Source organism: Leuresthes tenuis, unplaced genomic scaffold (assembly GCF_036924035.1).
Source record: "Leuresthes tenuis unplaced genomic scaffold, fLeuTen1.0.hap1 SCAF_4, whole genome shotgun sequence".
NCBI lineage: Eukaryota > Metazoa > Chordata > Actinopteri > Atheriniformes > Atherinopsidae > Leuresthes > Leuresthes tenuis.
The window spans coordinates 12,231,834-12,258,567 of record NW_027325358.1 but is presented as its reverse complement, the minus strand read 5'-3'; the positions used below and the strand labels follow the sequence as shown (position 1 = coordinate 12,258,567).

The following is a 26,734-nucleotide window of genomic DNA, read 5'->3' as shown; positions in this document are numbered from 1 at the left end:
ACTCAACACTTCTGCACAGTAATCACAGCATCTAACAGAGTAAGTTTGCAAGAGATTATTTTGATGGTCAGCTGCAACAAATTGATCAATCTTATAAATGTATATTGTCTCCATTAACTGATGATTTGTGGTATATTTCTTTGAAAATTAGCTTCAACACACCTGAACACAATAAATCTGGACTGCTGAGTATTCCTGGAATTTCCTTTGATGTAATTAATGCCTTACTCAGACACATCTGCATTTGAGACTGAAATGTTCATCTTTGCAAATTATTTACCAGCATAAAAGATATGATCATCTTCGAAACACCCTTCAAAATGATTTTGTTTCCATCGATCAAGGGTGCTGGGTTGCTCAGCTGGTTGACTTCCTCTTGTGAAATAAGGCTGAGGGTTCTGTGTGCTGGCCTAAATTTAAACTCTATGGTCCTTAGCTGCATATCATTCACTCTGTCGTGGTTTCCTGTTTTTCAACTTTAAAAAAAAAAAAGACCACAACTGTCGAAGAAAAGGCTAAACAAAAATATTCCCTCTACTGAAATGATATAAATGCTAGAAAAAGGTAAATGACCAAACCCTCCTTTTACATGGTCATTTAATTGTGCATATATCAACATTAAGCTGATAGCTATCAACAATGAAAATTTATTGCATAGAAATGCAACTATTTCAGCTATTATGCAAAAAAAAAGTTAATTTCTTCTGTCAGAGTTAAACTCTTCTGTTTGAGGGATGAATCAAGATAATTATGTATACAGCTTTTGAATAATCATATAAGAGATAAGTATAATAAGTAGAATACTATCACTGTTTTATCATCCCATCAAGTGGTTTCAGTCACTGGTTTGCAGCAGCTTCCATTGAGTGAAAACCGACTGACTGTGAGTACGTGATAACACGCCTGCCTCTATTGAACGCCTATCTGCACAGAAGCTTGAACATCTGGATGGGGGCGCTGTGACAATGAATGCCCAGAGAGCGTGGCGCTATACATCTGACACAGGAGAATTATAGAGTTAATAGTATTTGGCATGACAGGGAGAGAGAGCGGGGAGCGCAGTGCCGTGCCTGAATGCAGTCTCATCCTGTTTAGTATTCTCTGTGCGCAGCGCCTGGAGGCCCCGGAGGGCTCACCTGCCCGGAGTCGACGCGCCATCACACACGGAAGACAGCGGGATCGAACCGCCGACTCCCGGCTTCACGGTACGTGCGGCGTTGGGCAGGAGGGAATCGATTCTACGGCCAAAGACACCCCGGTGAGTGAGCGGCAGTTCAGTGGGTGGACTGGTGGGTGGGGCTCAGACAGTAGGGTCGGCTGGGGACGCTGCCCGCCTGTCTACCTGCTTCCTGCGGCGCGTGGGCTCCTGTGTGCTATCCGTTATTCCTTCAAATGTAATCGCATTACTTTTCTGTCATTAGTGTCAGTGGGTTTGATACATTGCAGCTTACATTCCCGCCAAAATCTTATTGCACTTTCTGGCCTATATTCTCAAATAGAACATTTTCAAACATAGAATAACGTGAAATAAAAACAGTCCAGTAGGCTCAATGATAGATCGATAGATGGATAACTTTTAGGTTTCTTGCTTTGATTTTATGGTATTTAGAAACCACAATGGTATGAAAATAAAGTTTCTTGTGCGAAATATTTAAAAAGAAAATTAAAGAAACAAATGGTGATAAATTAAGGATAACTTACGTTTTCGTTTTTACTTAGACTATATTTAGGCTATTTTAACAACAGACTAATGACAAGACACCGATAATATACATTAAATTTATAGCCTAATTATTCCATATCAGGCTATTAATGGAGAGCAGGAGACCATTATCATTATCATTATAAATCACTGCTGTATTAAAAGTAGATAGGGTGCCATATGTTGTTTAAGCCTATTGGCAAGATAGTGCCCACAGCTCTTTTATCTGTCTGTCTACCTGTCTATCTGTCAGACCGATCAGTAGCTCTGTGATCTGTCTGCAACCCCTGGGAGGGTTATAAAAAAAAAAAAATCCCCGCTCTGCTCCTCTGTGTGTCCCCCTCCTCGATAGCTCTGCGCTCTTTTCCTCGTCTGCGTGAATGATTGCGGGCACGCACGCTAAAGTGTGTATGCAAGAATCGTGTGCGTGCTCCGGCTGCTGGTTCACAGCGTACAGTCACAGTGAATGACTGTCTGTGGCGAGGCGGAGGGAGACACTCGACCGCTTCTTCTGCGCCGCTCCTCCATTGATACAATTTCCAGCGGAACACATCGGAGGGGTGAGTCAAACGCGGTGGGTCACCTCGGAGGGACGGTTCGGTGAGACAGATATTGGTCTCGTTGTACTGCTCCCGCACTGTGTGCTTGTGTGTGTGTGTGTGTGTGTGTGGTGTTGGTTGGGGTGCCTTCTTGAATTTGGATGGGTGAATAGCGGGCGGTGTATGGTCTCCAGCGGTGTTCCGAAGTGGAGGTTAGGCTATTGTTTTCTTTTTTCCCCTTTTTCTGTTTTTTTTTTTTTGGAAGGAGGGGGTGCTTGGTGTTAAAGTTGTGCTGGATACTATGGGGGATGGGCACATTGGGACAGACCAAACTTTAACCACTTCACACCGGCTTCATACTTTCGTCGCCCCGAGCTGCCTCTTGTCCTCCCCGGCGAGTGACTACACGAGTTGCCGATTCATCTTTCTCCCGCATTCCTGAACTTCCTCAAAAACTCGGCGGTGTTTGGAGCCGCAGGTCTTCTTCCTATTAATATGCAGCATCTGTAAAGCGCTGCCAGTCGGCGGTCCGCTAAATATTATGGTGTCCTGTCGGTAAACGGTTTAGGAATTTATAGCCAACCCCTTACTTTCCTCTCCCCTCCTCTCTTCTCTCCTCTCGCCATGCCGGATCCATCCCTCTATCTCACCCACAGTTGCAGCGCGTTTGTGTCCCGGGATGACCTGTTGATGTCGGTTAAAGATGGAGTGCCAGGATCGCCCCCCGTTATAGACCCCCCCCCCCTCCGGTAAAAAAAAATACGTTGGGAATCGGAGTTTAGCCAAGTAGCCTGTGTGGCTGCCCAATACCAATTTTTGATGGAGATGTAATGAATAATGTAATATCTGTGATTCATCCTAAGCGACATCTTGGAGGGGAATAACGTGTGGCAGACCCTTATCAGTAGCTGACATTGGGCCGTAGGAAGAGAAGGGAATTTGGTCTGAATGGGCATCACACCGTGCTGTCACGGAGAGGGGGAGAGGAGGAGAGCACCGGACTGCTGAATATCTTTACCCCCTCGACTGTTTTGTGTCAGCGTTCATGTCCTCGGTTTTTGTCGGACGACAAAACATTTGCGTTCAAGCGTTGAGTGAAGTTGGAGTCGCGACAGACATCCAAAATAAAGGAGAATAGCCCCTCTTTTTTGTGCCTTCTCTGCTGCCGACCCCTCCCGCTGAACTCGCGCTTCCACCGGCCCGGGCCAGCCGAGGACTCCCAAATTCTACCGGGCATAGAGGCTGGCACACGGCGGGGCACCGACAGCTCTTTGGCCGCTCTCGCTGACCTCCTTAACCGCTGGTGGCGGGATTTTTCCCGAGCCGTTTTGCCGGTGAGACACGACTCTGGTAGACTTTCACGTGAGAATAATGTATAATTTATGTGTATAAATGATATTTCGTTTTTGAAGTTTCAGCTCTAGTGGTGCTCAAGGGAGGCTACACTATAGCGACATCGTGGTGCCTGTCTACCCACAGAGTGTCGGTGAATACAGCTTTTTCCGCCATAAATGTCTTCAACCCAGAGCCTGGAATTTATTACATGTGATTAATGACATGTTTGTTACTTATATGTGGAGGTGAAGTGTACTCTCATGGCCAATGTTAGCTTTAGCTTTAGCCTGCTACTTGCTAACAGGCCACCTTTAACCTCCCTAAACCAGGAAACTGAATATGATCAAGCAGTGATTGATGTTGATATAAAGACTGATGTTCAGATTGATGCTCGCTTTTACTATGGCTGACTGTGATGATCAAGTTCCTTTTTTTAAATCTAGGTTGTAGCAGGAGTATGTGGTTAGGGTGCATAAAGTGAAACAGAGTTTGTAGCACTGAAATAAACTGAAAAAGTTGCAGAGGACACACACACACACACACACACACAGATCCAGCCACACACAGTTTGGCACTGAGTCAGAGCATGAAATGGGGCATATGTTGACTGCAGGGCAAGGGTCAAGTGGTGTGAATTAACCCCCTTTTATGTGTCTTGTAAGTTGTTGTGACCCCTCTGCCCTGTGAGGAAGAAAAGGTGGCGGGTGGGATGTCAGTGGAGTGACATGTCAATGCTCCACTGTGTTGAAATGAAATCAATCAAACAATATGCTTGTATGAAAGAACATGTTAGTCTTAAAAAAAAAAAAAACACCTCTGCAGTTAAGACTTTCCTCTCAAATTCAGGTTTGTTATGTTTATCATCAGTATCATTACACTCCGGGGGATTATTTTCTTCTTTTCTCCTTCCTCACACATGCATTGTCCTAACAGCTGCGTGCTTATTATTCATGTGATTGCACATATTTACACCTGGAAACAACCCCAGGAATCCATTATTGGTCCCTGAGAAGCTCCGCTGGGACACTTGTCTGTTGAAATGCTCGCTCAGGGCCATGTGCAGATGTGGAGGAGCAGTCAGTGGGCATCATGCGTTTCCTGCATTTTCTTAGCAGGTCAAGAAACCAAAATTAGTATTAAATCATACGGAAGTCTTTTAACCTCTTTTTTTTTTGTAAGATGGTAACGAGTTTATTGTTCAGTTATTAAGATATTATGTTATTATTATTATTATTATAAGACTCAAAATGCACGGAGGGAATATTCGTTTCAACCACCTCGGTTGAATTATAAATGCTTTAATGTTTATGTGTTTTGGCACACTAGGAGGCAAATGAAAATCTTGTTTGGCTGGCTTAAATATGTAGGTGTAACAAAACTGAATATATTAATGTAGATTATATTTTTTGTAATAGTCTTGCTATGATAATTATGTTCCCTATCTGATAGTTAATATGTGATCATAATTGTTGTTGTGCGGTGCAGGGCTGCCCCATTAATTAGGTGTAATGATATTGCAACAACAGTTTAAGCGGTTATTACGCACATTATTATTAACACTTGGGAATCTTTAACTATCCTATGTGCCGACTGACTTTGAAAGCACCCATAGGTGCCGATAGCCAAGACTGACATTGACTTTGTGAGCAGAAGTTCAGAAAAGTCAACAAAGGAACACTGAAAGGTGTTCTTTTCTAGCTATAAATAAACACGGTTTGTGCTTGTTTCTTTCTGCCCCCACCTTACCAAATGTTGACATTTATCAAAATGAATTAGTTACTGTAAAGCTGCTAATTAATTTAATGAAATGCTGATGGCTCTCTAGTCTCAGTGCTGTCCTTTATGTAGGCGTAAGGCAGGAGCTCAGGACTGCTTTAATCTACTTTTTTTCACCATTTATTTTCCAGCCAGGGAAGCTTTGCTGAGCATGCAAGCCACAGCAGCCTGCTTCACATTCACACCTGGAAGCTTCCCATTACAGTCTTTTGTTACTGGTCAAGGAGCAGCTCTTCCGAAGCGCTTAAAGGAAAAATCCAGCTTCAGGTGCTCCTGTAATTATAATTTGATTTAGGTCAAGAGTTAGTGTATTTACCGCAAAAAAAAAAAGAAGCTTTAATTGGCTTTTTTTTCTTCTCTTTTCTTATAAAAACCTTAGATTAGCTAAACTTGTTTAAGACTCGTTGAAGGATTACAGTGATTAAAGCACAAGAGTTTTTGCACTTTACGCTGATTGCGTGGTTGTAATGACGGATTTGCAACCGGAGACATTGTCGTGCTGTTTAGTCTACATTAAACCTGTCTCCACCACATCAACAAAGTTTAAGGTTTTGCTGCACTGCACAATGCTGTGCTGATTCTGAAGAACTCTGTCTTTTCCACTCATTGTGAAATGGTCGCTGTACAAAAAGCCTTTTGTGTTTTCAGGGAATGGCAAATTTCGGTTTACATCTAATGCCTCGATATCTTCTAAACTCATCATGGCTAAGCTGATGATTGCATGCCATTGAAATTGCAGTGGGCAAGTCTAATTATGATTCATTTTGTCTTTTTTTTTTAAATCCTCTTTTAGGATAGTCAAATTTTTGGATGCATTCCACCCTCCGGGTATCTGTTTGGGTGGGCGAGAAGTTTTGCTCTGACCTATCTTTTGCTAACAGTTCTTGATTCAAATGGAAGAGTTTAAGTATTTTGTGATCTTGTTCACAACTGATAGGAAGTTGGAGCGAGGTGGACGATCTGGATTTGGGCTTCTTCAGCAGCAATGAGGGTGCTGCTCTGATCTGTGGTGTTTAAGAGGGAACTAAAATAATAATTACAATTTTTTGACTGGTTTATCTTCGTTACAACCCTCACGTGTGGTCATGGGATTTGGGCAATGACCGAAAGAATGAGATTGCGGATGGAAGCAACTGTCACGAGTTTCCTTTCGGTGGATCGCAGGGCTCAGCCTCAAAGATAGGTTAAGGAGCTCGACCATCTGAGGTCAGCTGAGGTGGTTCGGACATCTAGTAAAGATGCCTCCTGGTCACCTTCCTTTGGAAGTTTTCCAGGCATGTCCAGTAGGGAGGAGACACCAAGGCAAACCCAGAACTTGCTGGAATGATTATATATCCCCTCAGGATTCCCCCAGGAGGAGCTGGAGAGTGTCTAGGTTCCCCTCCTGGAACCTAGATATGAAACCTTGACCTTATGAACCCACCTCAGCAAGATGGAGGATAATGAATGAATGGATGGATGATGAACAGAAGAGAGCACACATTGTATGGTGGAAGCCAGTTAAGAGACTCCCCAACGAATCATCAGTGAAAAATGTCTCCATTCAGATTTTTGAAGGACAACTGTCACACATGCTCAGGGGCATTAACTGAGTCATCAGACAAAAAGGCAAACATACGATAAGCCAATACAACAATTATAATAATGGAAATCTATTAAGGACAACAATATGAATTTTTATTCTTCCATCCAGGTTGCACTTCCATGGCTATATTCAATGTAAGGCATCAAATCGGTTTAATTTAATTATGCACAAAGTTAAAAACCCCAGTTGTTGTAGGATGATATAATGTTGCAAAAATTCATCTATTGACAGCTACGTTTGGTGTTGGGATCTTGCCCCGGCCACTGCATTCTGAAGTATGCAATCAGACAGAATGATGGACATGTTAATTGATAAAGAAGGTCACCAGTTGCAGCCCAAGCCACTCGAGTCTCTAAATATTTTTTATATATTAAACCAGAGTTAAAGGGAAGACTTTTTTTTTTTTTTTTTTTTACTTAAAAAGGAATCTGTTTTACTGAGAAATAATTTGACTTTGCAAAATTTGTGACCAGTTGGCTTCTGCCACTGCATCAGAGTGTTCTTTCCTGAATTCACGTGGAGAACTGGAGGTGATGTTGAAGCCTCCTGTTGGGGTTTTGATTGTAAGTCTTCCAGTTGAGGAGCGAGGTTAATCTGTCTAATATTGCTCAGATTAGTAGGTTGTTTAGGGTTGTAGCCAGGGTAGGATAGAGCGTATCATCATCTGCTCATTACAAGCCACGCTCCAATACCCGTCTGTGTCAGCGAAGCTTGGCCAGCATCCATCGCTCGGAGGCCACAATCTTGCATATAATGTGTTTGCTCAATAGAATTGTGACTCACCTTTGTGTTCTCATCTGTTTACTTCTGCTGCATCATATTTGGCATGAGAGCAGTTGTTTTTATGCGATGTACATTTATAAATCGAGGAAAAGGGTCCATTCAGAAATGATGCCTCCAGTCTTGAGAAAAAAAGAGAAATATTTTCAGAGACATCTTGTCTTTATTTATTCTTTGTTGCAACTTTGACAGCTCCCTTTCTTTTGATCACAGGCCTCTTTGTTAGATGGTGAAAAATACAAATGAAATAGATGAGTTATGTAAGCAGCTGTGTTTTGACTGTGAGGGAGTGACAAAAAAGTAACAAAGTAGGGCAAAAAAACAGCAAACTGTTTATTAACTGTGAATTAGATGTAATGTACCAAGCTTAGGAAAAAGATAAAGGCTTATGTAACTGTCACTGGTGACCCAGAATTCTCTCTCACGTGGAAGTGAAAAGTTTTGAAGAAAAGTTGTTTCCCAAATACTGAATGAATTAATCATTACACTTTACTTACCCAGTTTCTTTAAGTTCTTTTCCCCTCATTTCTGTCTCGTCTATCTTTTGTACATCTTCCAGTTCTTTTTTCCTCTGTTGTCCTTGTGTTGTAACTCATTTTTTATTGTTTTCTCTTCTGTTGTGCTGCTTTATCTCATCTTCTCCTTTTTCAGTTCTACAATTTTTCATCATTTTCCATCCCTTACTCTGCTCATCCTCTTTTGAATTATCCCCGACATCCCATAATCTGTGCCTTCCTTCCTATCTGATGCCTAAATCTCTCTGTTCTTGCATGCTGGGCCTGACACACTTTATAACCTTTTTGTGATCCTGTTAACCTGGTCGTAACTTTTGCCTTTATGTGTCCTGCAGACCCTGTGGTGCTGGGCTTAGCGTTATGGCTCAGACACTGCAGATGGCGATCCCTAACTTTGGCAACAACGTCTTGGAGTGTCTGAACGAGCAGCGGCTGCAGGGCCTCTACTGTGATGTCTCTGTGGTTGTCAAGGGGCATGCCTTTAAGGTTGTATTTTATGCTTTTTTATTATGAATGAATGGAATAAATGAATGAAATATTAGATTTAATGTTTTTGTGGGTTAGGGCTGGGGTTAAATGGGCTTATTTTTGGCAAATACATTGGAACACCAAAGATCACAGGGGGCACAAGGTCAGAGGGCGTCAAAATAAGATTTGCTTCCTTATAAAACCGTAACACATTTACTGAATTTACTGAATATTTTGAGATTATTCGTTGGCAGGCATATAGATAAAAGTGGGAGGCCAGCCAAATAGAAAGGTTGGGAACCACTGATTTGTACATGTATAAGTACATACTGTTATGTGAAAAAGAAAAGTTTTACATTCTATTCTGTCTTGCTTTATGTTGTGTCCAGTATCACGTGAAAATTGCTAGAATCGGGGCTGTTTCCATCATTCATTTTTTTACAGGCGCGTAAAAGGAATAAAGGAAGAGCGGCATTAACAGAAGTGACCAGTGCCCGAATCACTAAATGCATTTGCTTTAACAGATTGATAAAGCCCTTGTTCTTATTTAAGTCGTGTCTGAAAGGGGCTTTAGAGAAGCAGTTGATGCTGCCCATCTGTCTGAAAATGGCAATAAGACCATTTCCAAACAATACAGAGTCCATCATTCCAGCAAGTTCACCCCAGGGTTAAATCAGAAAATAAAATAACACAAGCTACATCTCAGACTTTATTACGTTATAATTTATGAATGTAGAGTTAGGCTGAACAAGTATGACTGGTATGGAAGATTTGATCGAAGAGGGCAGCACGGTTTAGGTTTGCAAGGCTGCAGCTGAGCAAACCACAAGGCTTCTGGAAAGATCTCCTTTGAACAGACACAGTTACTGTAATACAGTGGGAAAAGACTCATGCACATTTGGTACAATTTTAATACTTTCCTGAATTAATTTCTTTTTCTGTGGCAACTCAATATGCTAAATGCTACGATAACCATTAACTGTTGAGATGAGCCCAATCTTCACCCACATTTCTGTTTCTTTACGTTTACAAATCATGTAAATAGTAAGATATTTCATGAGTAAACGCTGCATTTCATGATATAAACCTTTATATGCTGTACATACTGTGTTACTTCAGAACATTTATGTTTTCAAACCCTGATGACTTACTTTTCTCTGTTGTTTACCCCCCAGGCCCATCGTGCAGTGCTGGCAGCCAGCAGCTCCTACTTCCGGGATCTGTTCAATGCCGGCGGGAAGAGCTCTGTGGTGGAGCTGCCGTCGGCCGTGCAGCCACAGAGCTTCCAGCAGATCTTGGCCTTCTGCTACACAGGGCGCCTTAGTATGAATGTTGGAGACCAGTTCCTGCTCATGTACACCGCTGGCTTCCTCCAGATCCAACAGATAATGGAGAAAGGCACAGAGTTTTTCCTCAAGGTAGCCTGATAATGAAGCCCTGATTTACTCATCCTATAAAATATAACGCAGGTTGACAGGTTCATACATGTATAATGGGGAAGTTAAGTAAATTATTATCAATTATTGTGGTAAAAAGAACCAGACATGAATAAAATGACCTTTTTTATGTGCTGCCTAAGTGTCCCTTTGCTCGATGCCACGGTGCGACATTGTGACATTATGCAGGTGTCTGTGTTTGTTTACACTCTCTTGTAACATGAGAATAATTGAAACATCGTAGTGACACTACAGGTTTCCGTCTATATTAGCACATGGTCTGATTAGATCTGGAGTGCCTTGCTGCATAAATCTGCATATTAATGTGGAAAACCAATTTTCAAAGTTCCCCTTCACACCTCCAGATAAAGACTTCACATGCTATGTAATATAATGCTTTTACTGTCATTACATATTGACATAAATCGGATTTGCCGTAGAGCACTTTGTGCAGCAAATTTTATGAGGTACATTTCTATTTGTTGCTGTATATTTAAAAAAAAGATACATAATTCATTCAGTCAAATACGCACACATTATAACTAACTGAGTTGGATAGAAACATTTGAAAAATATGCTACAAAATATGATCAAATAGAGTGCTTATGAAGTGATTGGACGCTGCACGAGAGCAAAATCGAGTTATTGACCAAAGTAGGTCTGATGCCACGATGCTGTGGACTAACTTTCTCCGTCAGCAGAATTCACCCCAGACGTTTTCAAATGACTTGAATGGTGATGTTGTCAGATGATGCTGCGTTTATGACATCCTGAATATAATAAAGAAGAAATGTTTCGAGTAACCAGCAATTAGTCTTAATGGGCTGCTTTTCAGTCGCAGTTTCTGACGTGTTTAGCTGTGACATGAAGAGGAAGAAATATGACTGAGAGCAGATTTTTTTGGGGGGGGAATTCAACTGTATTGAAATATGCTTGTTGTTGATTGTTTTTACATAAAGATGAGCGCACAGACTGATACACGCAGAAGTGATTCAGACCCCATCTGCATTTTATGGGTGTGTCTGTGAGCCTCGCTCTAAGAGCTTTGATTTTGAATGATTTCAGTCTGACTAACATGCATTTTAAAAATGCGCTTTTGGTTAGACTAAGACAATAGTTTCTTTATTTCCAGTGTCATGTAAATGTGTTCACTGATGGCTTTGGGGTAGAGGCTGGTGGTGCATCTTAGGTATTTCAGCTGTTACAAAGTGGGAAAAAAAGGCAACGAAAAGGATGAATATTGCCCTTAACATACTGCGTTGTACTAAATGTGCAGATTTCCATCTGTAGACCCTGAGTAGAACAGCTACTTTGGATGGGGAATCCTAATATTACATCTATGAAACATTTAACAATCTTCTTATCGCCTCACCTCCAGGTCTCCTCTCCAAGCTGTGACTCCCAGGGTCTCCACACTGAGGAGACTCCATCCTCTGAACCTCAAAGTCCTGTCACTCAAACAGTGGGAGGGGGTGGAGTCGGTGCTGCAACTGTCGGAAGGCCCTCGTCTTGTCTGACGCCCCTTCCACTGGTGGCTAAGGTGAAGACTGAACAGACGGCCACTACACCTCAGCCAACTCCACAGCAGCAGGTAAGCTCCAGGTGATGTTCTAAAACAAAAAAGGAAAAAAAACGTTGCTTCGGCAAAGTATTCATGAATTTCACGTGTAAATTCAGTAAAGCAGTCTAAAAGGAAGAATAGATTGTAATTTTTGTTAACATTGCCTCAAACTGGGCATCACAACAGGGTGAAAAAAGATTTTAATTAAACAGTGAGACGGTTACTGAATACGAATACAGTTACTTCTAAAGAAATTTAACTATTTTACACTCATTTTTTTGCAAATATTGTTCATTAAACCTGGTGTCCTCGATGGCATTTTTTTTTTTCACGCGTTCTTTGGTTTTCTGAAACTTGCCCACTCACTTATAAGGCACCCGAAGCGTTGTAAATCTGCAGTTCAGAAAGAAAAGTCCAGCTGCTTAAAATGCAGGCAGAAACCGGAGAAACTAGTTCTGGTTTTTTAAAGTTAGAAGGAATAATTTGTTGCCTTTTTCATAGTTATTTGCAGAAATGCCTCTGGCAGCATTTATTCAGCATCAGAATTAAGGGTTTAAAGTATTTGTGAGAGAGAGAGATAATTATATTGAATTATTTAAGATTTCTTCCTAATTTGGCGGTTGAGCTGGGGATTCAGTCTTGCTTTTGATATCAGCTGATAGGAGTTGAAAGGCTGTTGGAGCAGAATAGAGACAGTTTTCCATGTTGTCTTTGAGTGAGCTGCTTCACGCATGCATTGTGAGCAACATTGCTGCACATGGAACTATTTAACAGGTGAGGGGAGGTCGCTCGTTACAGCAAACACCTGTGGACTGTCAAAACACGTGCTGTGTTCAATGATTAGACGAGTATGAGTGACTGTGGAACGTTTCTCTGTGGATGGAGGTTTTTTTGTCAACAGTGCCGTGTTGATGGGATGTTTTTTTGTCAGCGAAGGAGAGAAAAGCTCAGTTTTATCAAAATACCTGTGTTTGTGTGTATGAGGCCTTAGTTACTGTTACACTGACTTATCTGTGTACATTTTGGTCGGCGCTTGTTTTTCCAGAAGCCTGTGAAAGTTAAAAACATGGCAGATTTGCATGTGGCATTGCCCTTTTTGTTCCGTTTTATTGTTACTCGTCAGCTTTTTAATAGCTTTTCAAAGCGTCTTGAGTCAGGCGGAGGTAATTAACCAGTGTTTCTCTCTTTCCTCCTCAGCAGGAGGGCTCACCATACTCTGTGGTCTGCACCCCTGTGGCCAAGCGGCTATGGGAGGGGGGAAACCGAGATGGGGGAGGGGGATGTGGAGGAGGTGGGGGAGGTGGACTGAGGAAGGCTGCACGTTACTCTTCCTCCTCTTCTTCTTCCTGCTCTTCCAACACAGTAACACAGGATGCCTCTGGGCGTGGACCAGCAGCTAATGCTGCTGTGCTGGGCAGCGGCACCTTAGCGGGGGGAGCTGGACTCAACAGTAACCACAACAATAACAACAACAGCGGCGGGACCCCTGAGGGCACGAGCCCAGGCACACTGAGCATGTACACTAGCGATTCACCCATCAGTTACCACGACGACGAGGAAGAGGACGACATAGCAGATGAGAGCGCTGAAGAGCAGTACAGACAGATCTGCAACATGTACACCATGTACAGCATGCTGAACGCCGGAGCAGCAGGTGAGACGCCTGATGAATACATCAGTATGTGAGTTCATTTCAAGTGTGAATATGAGCCCCAGAAAGTTTGCTAATGCAAGCTTCTCATGAGTAGAAAGGTTTAAAACACTTACTTTTATGGATCGTCTGTAGCTTCAATCATTAAAAGTTTCTGGATGACTTGATGGTTGTTTAGAATGAAATGTTCAAAGTGCTCAGAGGGCCTTCACTCCAACAGAGGAGTAGGGTGGAGTTAGAGTTGGAGTTGGTGCTGCGACGGTAGGAAGGTCTGCTTCTAGTCTCACGCCTCTTCCCCTGGTGAAGAACAGAGGGTCGCACAAACTGCAGTTGCATCAAATTTCATTAGAAATGTACTATAGATTGAACAGTATAATTAGAAATACCCTTTAACCTGCTTTACTTATTGTGTTCGTCTCAGGCACTTTGCACAAGAAGGCAGAGGTTGACAGTACAGGGAAATTCATAGGTGCACAAGTTTATTAATACAGTGCCAATTCACAATAAACATCATCTCAGGACTCAATAAATTCAAAATAATGTTCATGTCAACTTTGAATAAGTACAATCAAATTTAATCTGGGAATAATTCAATTAAATGCAGTTCAATTTCAGTATGATAGTATTTATAAAATATCAATTTGGTTAATCCAGTTCAGGGTCACAGAGGGGTAGCCGGAGCCCTTACCGGCCCCCATTGGGCGAGAAGCGTGGCAGTCATCAGTCCATCACAGCTCCACACAGACAAACATCCATGCTCACACTCACACCTACAGTCAATGTTGAAGGCATGCATATGGATGGTGGGAGGAGGCTGGCGTGCCCGGAGACAACATGCAAATTCCACACAGAAAGGCCCCAGCTGGGATTTGAACCTGTAACACTTTTGCTGTGAGGTGACAGTGCTAACCACCACACCGCCGTGCAGCTTAGGGAAGCCAGTGGATCTCATTAAATCTTTACTTGGATCCAGTCCTCCAGCCTGAGCATGCACAGGGCGGGGGGGCACTCTCCTCCATTGGATGTTTTGTGCTCAGAATTGAGTCTCATAGTGTGGGGTGTGCACTCTAATACTGCTGAAAAATATGCTGATTATTTTCTTGACAAAAGGTTTGTTTATTCTTTTTTCTGTAAATGGTGATTGGACTGTGAATTAAGAAAAAATCTAAATATTTTTATGTCATTACAATAGTAGTAAATCTGGCCTGAAATGTTTGGTTAAATGTCTACTGTACATTTAATTCATAATCTTGTATGTCTTGCTTTTTACAGCTGAGATATTTGACAGCTTTTTTTTTTTTCCTTGTGTAAATGAAGTATGAAGTAACCCTTTTATATACCCTGATAGAAACTGTAACTCCCACCCAGCATATAACAATAGATCATCCTCCCTCCTCAGTGGTTGGGGAGCGGGTGGAGGCTCTGCCAGACTTGGCCCCTGACTCGGGAGGTGGGCGGGGAGGCAGAGGGGGGCGGTCCCGGCAGGACCTGGCATCACTGCCCGCCGAGCTCATCAGCCAGATCGGGAACCGCTGCCACCCAAAGCTGTACGAGGAGGGCGACCCTGCAGAGAAACTGGAGCTAGTGAGCGGCACCTCTGTCTTTATCTCCCGAGCCCAGCTGATGAACTGCCACGTCAGCGCCGGTACCCGCCACAAAGTGCTGCTGAGACGGCTGCTGGCCGCATTCTTCGACAGGTGAGGGGACTCCTTTTGGTGTGCGTGTCTCTTTCGTGTCCTTAACTGCGTTTAACTGCGTGAGCAGAGAAGATGAGCCGTCATGTCCTTAAACTGTGGGAGTTACAAAGTTGTCGTTTTAAAGGCTCTTTTGTTTTTCTGGTGAACCCTGAATATTAGAGCCACAGGGGAATTATTTATATCCATTTTGCAAGTGATGGGGTTTTTGCTTTTTTTCTTAGGAGCACCCTGGCAAACAGCTGTGGAACTGGCATCCGCTCATCAACCAACGACCCCAGTCGTAAACCTCTGGACAACAGAGTGCTGCATGCTGTCAAATGTGAGTCATTTCAAAAGGTTTCTGGCAGCGAGATTTTAACGATGCCGCCTTACCAAGCTAATAGCTTTAGAACTTACACCGAGATTGAACTTTTTGGCTTTTTTTCCCCTTTAACTTCCTCCAGTTTACTGCCAGAACTTTGCACCAAGCTTCAAGGAGAGCGAGATGAATGCCATCGCGGCCGACATGTGCACCAACGCCCGCCGCGTCGTCCGCAAGAGCTGGATCCCCAAGCTTAAACTGCTGATGGCCGACAGTGACGCCTACTCCGCCTTCTTGGCTGACAGCGTGAAGATGGAGGCAGACGCGCTGGGGGCGGAGCAAGGCTTTGACCCCGCCTCACTGGAAGCCGTCGCGGCATCAGCGGCGGCCAACAGCAACGAAGCGGGAAGCATGTCGGCGGACAGCATCCCGGGAGCTGGAGGAGACGGCAGCACTTTGTTTTGAGTGAGTGATCGGACAGATAGATTGAACGGACAGATTGATGGAAAGAGGGTTGGCATTTCTCTGGGGTGATTAGTCGAGGACGATGGCCACAGTGGTCTTGATGACAGAACTCACTCCTTCCCAAGCCACCGTGTTTGGGGATCTGTTTCTTCTCTTGCACCTCTTTGGGTCAGTTTGTTGTGCTTTTTTTTTTGTGTTTTTTCCCCACCTTTCTGTCTCTTTCCACAACACAGAATGTGCTCTCATTGTTCTTCTGATGGAGAGAGACAGAAGGACATGGTGAAAGGCAGCAGAGTGAAGAGGCAAAAGAAAAGCCCCCCCCCCCCCCCCCCCCTCCTCCACCTCTTCATTCCTCTGCAACCTTTTTAAATCTGATTGTTTCAGCCTTTATTTTTTATGTTTTTAAATTGTGTATTGTAAGGCCCTTTTCTTATGATCATAATCAATCAGACATTCCCTGGGGACGTGGGGGGGGGGTGGTTGGGTTAGGGGTAATCTAGTTTGGAGAGAGTGACATGTCCTCCCCCAAACTCCGGTAACACTGTTGTTTTCATATTGAATGTATGCGTGATGAAGCATCCAAACTGCAGTGTTGTAAGTCAGCGGAGACTGAGTGAGACTGTGCTGAGCCCTTTTTGTTTGTGTATCGTTTTGCTTTTTAGCACGTGGACAGCAAGATGAAAGCTTTTCTGAGAGTACGGTGTTAATGAGGTCAGGGGCTGAGATGGTATTGATATGTATATTGGTATAGTTTACGATTTCCTGAACCTCAGCCTGACCCTGCTCGTTAAAGCCCTGCCAGGTAAGCAGGGGAACTGACCCACCGGTCTTAAAGGAAGTGCTACTGATTTGAGTTGCTGCTTTGGCAGCAGCACGTTGATTCGGTGGCGCATTTCGAGATTTGTAAGCCAGTGTTGTGGCAGAGGAAAAAAATCTACAATTTTAAAGCCTTTCCAAACCTTCCCCACTTTGTACACTTTAAAGATCTGTTTTATTTGGTGTTTTGTTATCTCCCTTTTGTGTGGTTTAGATATTTGCGTTTTTTGCCAAGGCTCCCGAGGGAGAGGAAATTCATTACAAATGATTGTTACAGAGTTTGCATGAGATAAATGCACTGTGTTATATCCTGCGGTATGAGTACAATCGAACTAAGTTTTTGTACGTATCAGAAGGAGATGGGGTGTTTTTTATTTAAGAAAAAGGAAAAAAAAGAAAAAAACTCTAAAATCAAATTTCTATCTCCGTTTACCGCCCGTGTTTTCAAGAGAATCTGAAGGAAAGTCAAAATGTACCTGTAAACTATGAACTGGAAATCTGCTGGAGAGCGCAGTAACTTTTGTGCGTGAGGATCGATTTCAGGACGAGTTCAAATTGATTTCCAAATGAGGATTTGCAGCCGCGCCATTAACAGGAAAGGCTTCTTCAGGCGCTGCTGTGCGCCCGCCTGCCTTTGACCAAAGTGCTCATTCAGGCAGCGGTACGAGGTAAAGGAATATATGTGTCGGTGTGTTGGACTGCGACTCAATCTGTGTGCGTGCTGCACAGAGAGAGAAAAATCAGGCAGCCTGTCTGCACACACGCTCGGTCGATTCATTCACCCATCGGTGCGGTGAGCACTCTTTACACCCTAATACGCATTTGGGCACCGTCAGCTGCATCAGCCACAGCACACCAGAGCGATTTTGGAATTGCACAGAAGTATACCTGAGAGGCTGCGGTCCAGCACACGCGAGCAATCAGCTACAGAGCGTTCATGTTTCTGGAGGCTGCGGAAAATCACAGAAACCTGCTTTTGCGCCGGCTGAAATTTCGGTGCGTTGGTTTGAAAGTGAAGTCGTCGCCTTTGTGTGAGGCGTTTACAATTGCATAAAAAGATGCTGCTTAACAGAAAAATGTTGGCATAGAAACAACCCTGAACGTCAGCCCAGTCATATTTACGTTTGTCTTTCCAGTGTTTTTTTCATATCCCCATTTCAAACGGCCTTAAGACTCACACATTACAGCTGCGCACGCTCTTCAGCTACACCCTGGAGAGGACTTTATGCTCAGCTTGAGGATGAATTCAGGGGCTTTAGATGAGATTTTGAAACAGTGGCGGTGGTGTTTTGGCCTTCATTTCCACTGACGGGTCAAACGAATATTCAAATAGAATTTTTTCCACCAGGTTCTAGCTGGATTTCAATCTTTTCTGTCCTAAAAGGCAGCACAACAACAACAAAAAAAGCAAATGAGTGTAGCCTGCTCTGTGTTCACGCCCAGAGCTTCATTTAAAGCAGCCTTCGGAGGGTTTTCTTGAAAACTTGAAAACATGTCCACAAAAACTTTCATTTTTTTTAACCCTCTGAAGAAACTAGAAACATGAAATGAAAACCGTTGGAGAGATTAAGCCTTTCAGCTTTTATTATAAATGACTGCGTTTGTCCAAGTTTTCAACAATACTTTTTCTATTGTGATATTTTGCGTGCGTCGATTGTTGCTCCAGGCTTAAAAAGGTCGAAGGACACGCGTGTTGCTCCAGATAATTATTTGTCAAAGTGATTTGATTAATGCTCAAACTTTGTGCTTCCTCTTAGTGTGAGTTTTAAAGAATGACACTACGAGATTCATATGAATTATGTTTGTTCACATAAATGTCCAAGTTGTGTGAAAAAGGGAAATTGAAGTTTTCCATCAGTATATATACATAATATAACGTTTACACGGTTCACGATATATTTGTGATTGGCAATTATATTATTTCAGTAAACTCATATATTGTCCGGGCTTTATTGAATTGGCAGGATTGTAGAACCAAACGAAAAGTGTTGCGATAGATTGCTGTAAAGCTAATGCTGTGACAAAAGATTTATCAAAAAAACAATCCAGTCCTCAAAATGACGATGCTTTAAAAAACAAAAATCCAAACCAGAAATGACCCGGCATATTGTAGTTCTTTTTTTTTCCTTGTTATTTTTTTTAGTTCTAATAGAATAAATCTCGTGCACCTTATTGCCAGTGTGGCGTCACAAGTGGGTACAATTTCTAGGCTAAACGTTGAATCGCTTATTGTCGCAGTCAGCTGACGTTTGGACATCCATGTTCACCTCCTGTCTCTAGGTGAAGGCCAAAGTGACAAAGTGTCTCTTAAGCGAAACACAGAAACAGTGTAACACAAGATAAGAGTGTTGAAACGCCCCCGAAACGAACCAAAACGATAGCCTTCGAGGTGTTGTCAGAGCTGAACTGAACCGGTTTTGTAGATCAGTGTTATGGGGAAAAAAAAACATCAAAAACCGTCTGCTTTCCAAGACCTAACTTTTAAAGAAAGAGGTTTATACAAATATTTGTTTTAATACACGCACAGATAGATATATATATATATGTCTCTGTGTGTATATAATTACGTGTATATCTTTTTTTATAATTACTATTTCTTTAAAATGGCCATTAGTCAAATAAACCTTTGAGAAAAGCACCTAAAAACCAAGAAGAGGAAGTGGAAAGCACATGGAGCACATGATACAATCTATGGAGAAGCAGCCAAGTTCAGAACCAGAGGACAGATGCTACAAGTTTGAGACATCAAGAGGTGGAGAAACAAAAGCAAAAGGGATAGTGTGAGGTTGAGGAGGAAGGGGGTGGGAGGATGGAACCGCTTGCACACATTTTTTTGTTTACCTTCTTTTTTATTTTTATTATAATTCTTGTACTTTATATCTAAATGTTGTCTTAGATGAGGAAGAAAAAACAACAAATCAGTGAGAGATGGCAAGGGAGGAAGAGGACAGTCTAAGCCTCCCAAGAGAGGAGGGACGGATGAATAGGGGGGGAGGAGGGGGAGGTGGTGGTAGCTGGAACGCTTGGATGATTTGGTGTGAATGCATGCATGCATACTGGTGTGTGTAGTTTAGTGTGTGTGTGTGCTTTGTTGCAGGCCGTGTGTGTGTGTGTGTGTGTGTGTGTGTGTTACTGTGTGAATCTGTGGGCAAACAATGTGTGTGTGTGTGCATATTAATGTATGTATGCATTTTTTCCCTCTCCTTTGCTTCCCTCTATCTCCATTTATGGCATGTTAATATCTGCCTCCTCACTAGAAAGAGCTTTTGACAGTGTGTGTGTTTAATGCGCATGCCTGTGCCAGGCTAAGTCTACGTCTCGATCTATGTGCTGCATACGTGTGTGTCTGGCTTCATAAAGCCACTGCGCATGTCTGTCACTCTGTGTGGGTGGTTTGGGTGCTCAGCTTTACAAGGCCTGTGTATATATGTGTGTGTGTGTGTGTGTGTGTGTGAGAGAGAGTGGGTGGTATGTGCACAGAGGTTGAGATGAGTGGCTGTTTGTTTTTTTTCTCTGACTAACGGAGCAGCATACCTTTCTTTCCCCCACCCTTAGACACAGTTCCACACACACACACACACACATCTGCAGTCACATATTCACAGCTCTGTCTCTACATATGTGCTATATCCAGGCTGCAGATGGATGTCGCATGTCATAACTGCAGCTGTGCTGTTCCTTGGCAGCTTAAATGTAAACTGAGCACTTCTGTGTACCCTTCCCTTCAGAATTGAGTGCGTTTTATATTTAAGATTCCCTCCCAAAAAGAAAAGCCTGCCACTGCCTGGCCAGCGTCCTGCACTCCTGCACGGGACGGCAGCACAACTGCAGTCAGGACACTTTTCCCCTCCATCTCTCATTTCATTCCTCCCTCCGTCGATTTTCTCTGTGTTCTTTGTTTACATCTTTCTGTCTCGCCTTTCCTCTCCATATGTACATTTCTATCTCTCTCCCTGTCTCTCTCCGCCGCACACACACAAAGGAAAGGAGCTAAAAAGTGTCGGTCCCTTGTTGCTTCATTACGTGAACCATCATTTTCCATCCACCGCTGCCTCATTTTTTTTTTGTCTCGACTCCATTTTCTTTACAGAATGCAAATCCACGCCACAGTCGTCTCTCCCCCTGTATATCGGTATACTCTTGTGTGTCTGAGTGTGTGCGCTCACATGTGGGTGTGTTGACTACAACAACAGATGGGGCTGCCAAATATTCTGCTGCCCATGTGTGTGTGCACGCATGTGAGCTATTTGAATGCAAATATGAAAGTCACTGGGCGTAGGTACATCTGACCAGGCACGACAGAGCTGTGTGTGTGTGTGTGTGTGCGAGATACTGTGGTGCGATGATTTTTGTGCTTACTGCACCTTTAATAATCAGACAATTAATGAGGAAGGTCTGTCTGTCCTATGTTCCCAAGGCTGCTGTGGCCGACCAATCAGAAGTCCACATCAGAGACGCAGCCAGTCATGAATATCAACCAGACTGTTGAACCAAGTGACCGAGCGAGTTTAGAAGATAATTCTAATTATCTTGGACTTGAGCAGTTAGGGGAAGGGAAAGGAGGAGGTGGTGGTGGTGCTGTTCTTTCTGAGGAGGAGATGTTTGTTAAGACTCTCCCAGGACAGACGAGGCATTGCGGCATTCTGCCGTCACACGAGCGAAGCTTCAATCCAGACAAAGACACAAGAGTGAGAGGAGAGAGAAGAGACTAATGACAGAGAGGAGATGGGGGAGGAGGTGGATTTCTCACTCTTGCCCTGTGCTCGCAAGATAAATACCTTGGTGCTGGTTGGTTTATGTAGCACATCATTTAGCAGAGAGGTGGCATTTGCAGGAGGGGGGGGGGGGGGGGGGTGTGTGTGAAAAAATAAATGATAGATTTGCTAGAACCCCTCAAAATGACCCCAGCAACACGAGCAATCACCGGGTGGATGCTGATGGGGATCCGAGTAGAGAATTCAACTTTGAAAACTTGACCTAAGATTTGCTTGGAAAACGGGAGAAATTGGCTACAATCTGTTTCCACGGAGTTAACGTTGCACTATCGATGTTTTGGTTACATTTTGATGAGCGCTGCAGTCTGATAATGTGAAGATATTTTTGCCACAGCTGGGGAGGCGACTGAGAGACTGAACGACTGTCGGAGCATGTCGTGTTGCGCAGGTCTTCATCCGATTCTGCGCTGGTGGAGACGTAAACTGGCCCCCGACCTCGTCTACCTGTGGTCCCTCAATCAGAAAAAAATATGTCGAAATGTAGAACATCGCATTCAATAAAAATAAAACAATAAAGCAGTTTAATTCAATCGTTTAAGTCACGAAAAAGAACAAATGAATAGGATTTGTGTCACTGATGCGTTGTTAGACAGACCGGGTTGTGCTTCTTCTGTAGGGTCCAAATGTAAATATTTGCTTGTTTTCTCAGTCCTCTGCGATACGAAATCGAATATCAGAGTTTGGACCGTTGGCTGAATAAGACAAGCACTTTGAAGGGCTCATAAAACCGTGAAGGAGGGGTTCACACATCAGACACTTCCTTGTGAAAGCGAATCATTAAGAAAATTGTTTTGCTGTTGCAACTCCATTGAACAAGTTCCCAAATTTCTTAAGAAAAAGCAATAATAACTGCACCGACATGTAGCAGAGAGAGAGTTCGTACCCTCATACACGGGGTGAGGCCGCAGTGTTGTTTTTCACTCATGGTCTACACTTAGTTTCAATCATCTGAAAAAGCATAGAAGCTTTAGAACACTTTGAATTTGGAAAAGTAAGTTAAGTCACCTTGAAATCCTTTTAAGCTCGGACACTGTTGTTGGGGATTTCGTGCCGCTGTGTGTCCGAGGCTCCGGGTCTGATCACCCGGAGCCTCGGAACCTGGGTTCCAAGAGGGTTTTAGAACCCGGACGCGTAATAATTCATCAACGTCTGCCGGTGAGTTTCGTTTCCTCGTCGAAGTCACGGGAGTTACGAGGGCAGTGGTTGAGGGCTTCTAAGAGACAAAAGAAACAAATTATTTTTGTAACGATGGTTTGAACTTTTGTCCGACGTGCAAAAGAGAAGAAAAAGAAGAAGAAAAAAGTCTGAAACTGAACAGTAGAACTTGGATCTCCCAGTGCCATGAGCTGCGGACACCTTATTATGAGATGTACAGCTTGTTTGTGCCCTTTGACCTTCTGAAAGTGATGGCATGTGGCAGTTTTTGGCCCTCTGTCGGGCAGCTACGTCAGGGCGCAGTTCTCTGTCTAAAAGGTTGAGTGGGGCCAGAGCAGATGTGTTGGGTTTATTTGGAACTCAGCAATGGATGAGAGTTTGTTTTTTTTCATTTCACATTTATTTTGTTTTCGGTCGTTGTATTATTTTTTTTTTTATTTGAGCTAGTGTGCTGTAGGTATTTTAAAGGAGATGCTACTAATAATTTGTGATTAACACCTGTATGTAGGGTTGTGTAAAAAAAAAAAGAAAAGAAAATGTATAAAAAGAGAAAGTTGATACACGGTTAGCTGTAAGATAGTTTAGTGAAAGAGAACCACCTATTTTTGCATTGCAGGTGCTATGGGCAGAAAGGGTTGTGTGGGTGGGGGGGGGTTGATGCTGAACCAGATGTTGAGATTTTTACTGTAGCTGATGTTCGGGACGGGATCAGGGGCCGACTGGTGAATGGATGGACAGTTTAGGCAAACAAAATGCTGTCAGGCTCACTTCATTTTAAGGCTACAAGTCTGAATGTCTGTTTTAAAGAAATCTCTCCACGAGAAAAATTGACTCTGCTGTCTTTTGGCGATTCACGTACATTTCTTTGCTAAGCTTCTCTTTACCTACATGAGAAATTGACCAAAAGAAAGTTTACTTGACCTGGTCCTTGGGCCAGCTTTTCTTTGAAGAATAAGCTACTGCTGCTTGAATGTTTAAATTTCCTCTCCGCACGCCACCTGGTTGCTAAATGCAGCTACTGCAGCACGGAGAGGTGGAGGTGTGTGTGTGTGTGTGAGGGTGGGGGGGCTCCACTGCTGCAGTAGCTGCTAACACCACCAGGTGGCGGGAGCCCAAGAAGCAGTGATCCTGCAGAAGCTATGATTGTAATCGAAGAGTCCTGATCACTGTATTCATCGGAGCACCTTAACAGCAGAGGCTTCTGCCACTCGTTCTATAAACCTGACTCCACGTGCAGACCTTCCAAAATGTCCACAAATTGTGGTCCCCGATGCCAAAAAAAAAAGAAAAGCGGTCAGTATATTGAAAGTTGCTGACATGACTTCCAAAAGAAAAGAGCACAGCAGTTGTTTTTTTTGTTCTGCTCCATCCATGAGTTAGTTCGCCTGCGTTTGACTCCTGATTTCTTCTCAGCTGCCGATCCACAGAAAGGAACAAAAGTGACACGCAGTGAGTGGAGAAAAAAAAAAAAAAAAGCACCTTTGGGCGAGCGCTCAGCTGTCCCGTAGAGTCGAAGCCCTCTGCACCTTTCTGAGTACGCTCACTGTGTCACTTCCTGTCTGTGGGTTGGATGTTGGTGTCAGAAGTGGGACTTTTGGTAAATCGAGGGGTGGGAACTGTGGCTGTAATGTGAGGGTTTTTATTCTTTTTAAATGTAAGTTTCTCTGACTTTGTCGTTTTTACCTTTTTGTACTATTGTTGCCTTTTTATTTTATTTTCTCTTCTTTCAAAGATATTTGTTGTTTACTATAAGAAAGATGAGGGTGTACTGATGAACTTGTCCCCCCCCCCTCCAGGTGGTGTGGTGGGTGGGGTTGGTCCAGTTGGGCGGGGGCTGGTGGTGTTGCTTTGAACAGGGTTCCTACACAGAGCTGGATATCGACATTACCGAACAAAAGGATTCACCAAAAAAGAAGAAAAGTATCTGGAAAAACACCAAGAAAGTTCTGATCGCACTTTTTGCTTTTACAGCCTCTAAACAACATGTTGAAATTTGAAGCTGAAGGAAACCTCAGGATTTAGTTGATAATTCTCTGTGGATTCATCACTACCTGCGACACCATTTGCCGTTGCTGACATGTGAAGCGACTAAAGAGGTTTTAGGCTTGTTAAGTGAGTAAAAGATTAAAAAGAAAAGCAAAATCCAATGCTGCCAGAACAAGGTTAATAATAAAAGGAAAATGGCCAAAACATTAGCTCGTAAACACTTGATCCTAGTTTAAGGTACGAGAACAAAGGGTGGATTTTTCCTGTGTAGGGACCCTGCAGAAAACCAGGAGGATTGTCAACAACCGTGTCATCATGTGTCTAAAGACTGGCTCAACTGGAGAGCTGGAAGACGACGCAAGGCCATAATCCTTAAGCAAAGCCTTGAGGTTTATCTCTCCATCTCCAGCCAACCCTCTCTGCCTCGCGGCCTTTCTCTATTTCTTCCTCCTCATCTTCCTCAGAGCTTTTGCCTGACCTCCCTCGCCCCTCTCCCAGCTTCCCACTTCACTCCTCAAGCTTCACAAATCTCTTCTTCTGCTGGCTGCTGGTCTGTAGTCTTCTACCTAGAACCATTTACTCTGCTGTTTTCCAAATCCCCACACACCAGAGACAATTCTCACGCTGACATATTTATATATACACTGTATATGTATACATGAAAACAAAACGGGCAAACCTCTGAGATACAGAAGCTCGCACCCACACCTGCAGACTCACCATGTGTTGACCGACGTGGGTGCGTCTTTGTGTCACTGATGCAGTTTAAAAAAAAAAGAAAAAAGAAAAAAAAAAAGTACCAGTTTACCTCGGGAGCTCTCAGCCATAGCAGACCTTAATCTCCACAGATATCTCAGCGCTGCCAGCAGCTTCTGATCTGCTGTGGCTGCCGTTACAAAGCAGGTTCATACTTTTTTTGTTTTTCAGGAACAAACCAGGGAGCCTCAGCAGAGTGCTCTCGGGCCATCTGAACACACACAGTGCAGGGTTTTTACAGGAACGAGACACAAGCAGAGAGTCCATGTCAACAGTCTTACCTCAGAAGCATACTACAGAGCAGTGGGTGGGGCGGGGCTTGCATATGATCATAGCAACCGTGAACGCCTATTTTTTATTCCCTCTCCTTGTCTCTGGTGTTGTTGGGTGAAAAATATCCTGCAGAACTCTTTCTTTTCTCGTTTTCCACTATAAATATATAAATATATAAACTGTACATTATGAAATAGAAGCACTATCAAGGTTTGATTGTTAGATGTGCACTCGCAGCATGAGGTATTATTCTTTATTATTCTTCATAACCCAGAAAAATGAACAAGCTAATTACCAACTTTTTGAAACTTTAAGAAAAAAGAAAAAAAATTAAGACAATGCAGTAGCATCTACTGATGTCAAGGAAAATACCCAACCTCACCCCACTCCACACATATCCCAGACCTCTACACAGGCCCTGCCCCTTCCATCCAACTTACTGCCCCGATGCTCCCTCTCACCAACCCCGCTGCCCCCCTGCCCTGCCCCGTGTACATGCCAATGTTTCCCTCATGTGTTCCAAGTGCCAATAACTTTGTGAATTCCTAACTGTGACCCAGTAATAAAGATAATTGCACATGAACTACTGTAAAAAGAAAAAGAAACCAGACTGATTAAAAATGAGGAAAAAATCTGAATATCTTAATAAAAGGTTTGTAACAAACAAGACCGACTTTATGGCTCTCTTTTGTCTCAATTTTTCTGAGTATTTGTTCCTTAGTCAGAATAACCGGGTGAATGCCAGTGTTCAAGATACGCTTTATAGCAAACAAAAAGAAAGTGCACCCCCCCTTTACTTCTACGGTTCACGTCTTTTATGACATGGTAAAAAGCCGTGTGGTCTTTACAGAGCCTTGAGATCAGGTCAGTACGACCTCACATGAACAACACCACATGACATGTTACATTGTGTCATTATTTATTTACCAAAAACTGAACCAAAATGCTGAAGCAGTTGGTGAAAAACCAAGTCCACTCACTGCCTCCATAAGAATTAAGACGGTAAAAGTAGCAACCAGGTTATTGATCATCATCACCTTTCTAAAAGTTTTTTTCAGTTTGCTGGTCTGGAGCATGGCCCACAAAGACCTGCATTCCAGACTCTACAGGCCTCAGTTAAACAAACAGATTTATGACGGCACAATTAGAAAAAGACTGAACA

The 26,734-nt window shown here is 43.1% G+C and overlaps 1 protein-coding gene across 3 annotated transcripts; it reads left to right on the top strand.

Annotated features, from left to right (window-relative positions):
* Window positions 1-1,045: 1,045 nt before the first annotated feature.
* nacc1b (nucleus accumbens associated 1, BEN and BTB (POZ) domain containing b) lies at window positions 1,046-26,239 on the top strand. Of its 3 annotated transcripts, none has more exons than XM_072384616.1 (8): window positions 1,046-1,258; window positions 8,568-8,718; window positions 9,876-10,118; window positions 11,515-11,727; window positions 12,895-13,351; window positions 14,748-15,045; window positions 15,267-15,364; window positions 15,489-26,239. In XM_072384616.1, exons 2-8 carry the CDS (start codon window positions 8,593-8,595, stop codon window positions 15,809-15,811), a joined length of 1,758 nt encoding a protein of 585 aa, XP_072240717.1. In that variant the 5' UTR covers window positions 1,046-1,258; window positions 8,568-8,592; the 3' UTR covers window positions 15,812-26,239. The 3 variants fall into 3 exon arrangements, with proteins under 3 accessions (XP_072240717.1, XP_072240715.1, XP_072240716.1); XM_072384614.1 differs by lacking the exon at window positions 1,046-1,258 and adding an exon at window positions 2,087-2,262; XM_072384615.1 differs by lacking the exon at window positions 1,046-1,258 and adding an exon at window positions 2,879-3,575.
* Window positions 26,240-26,734: the final 495 nt, after the last annotated feature.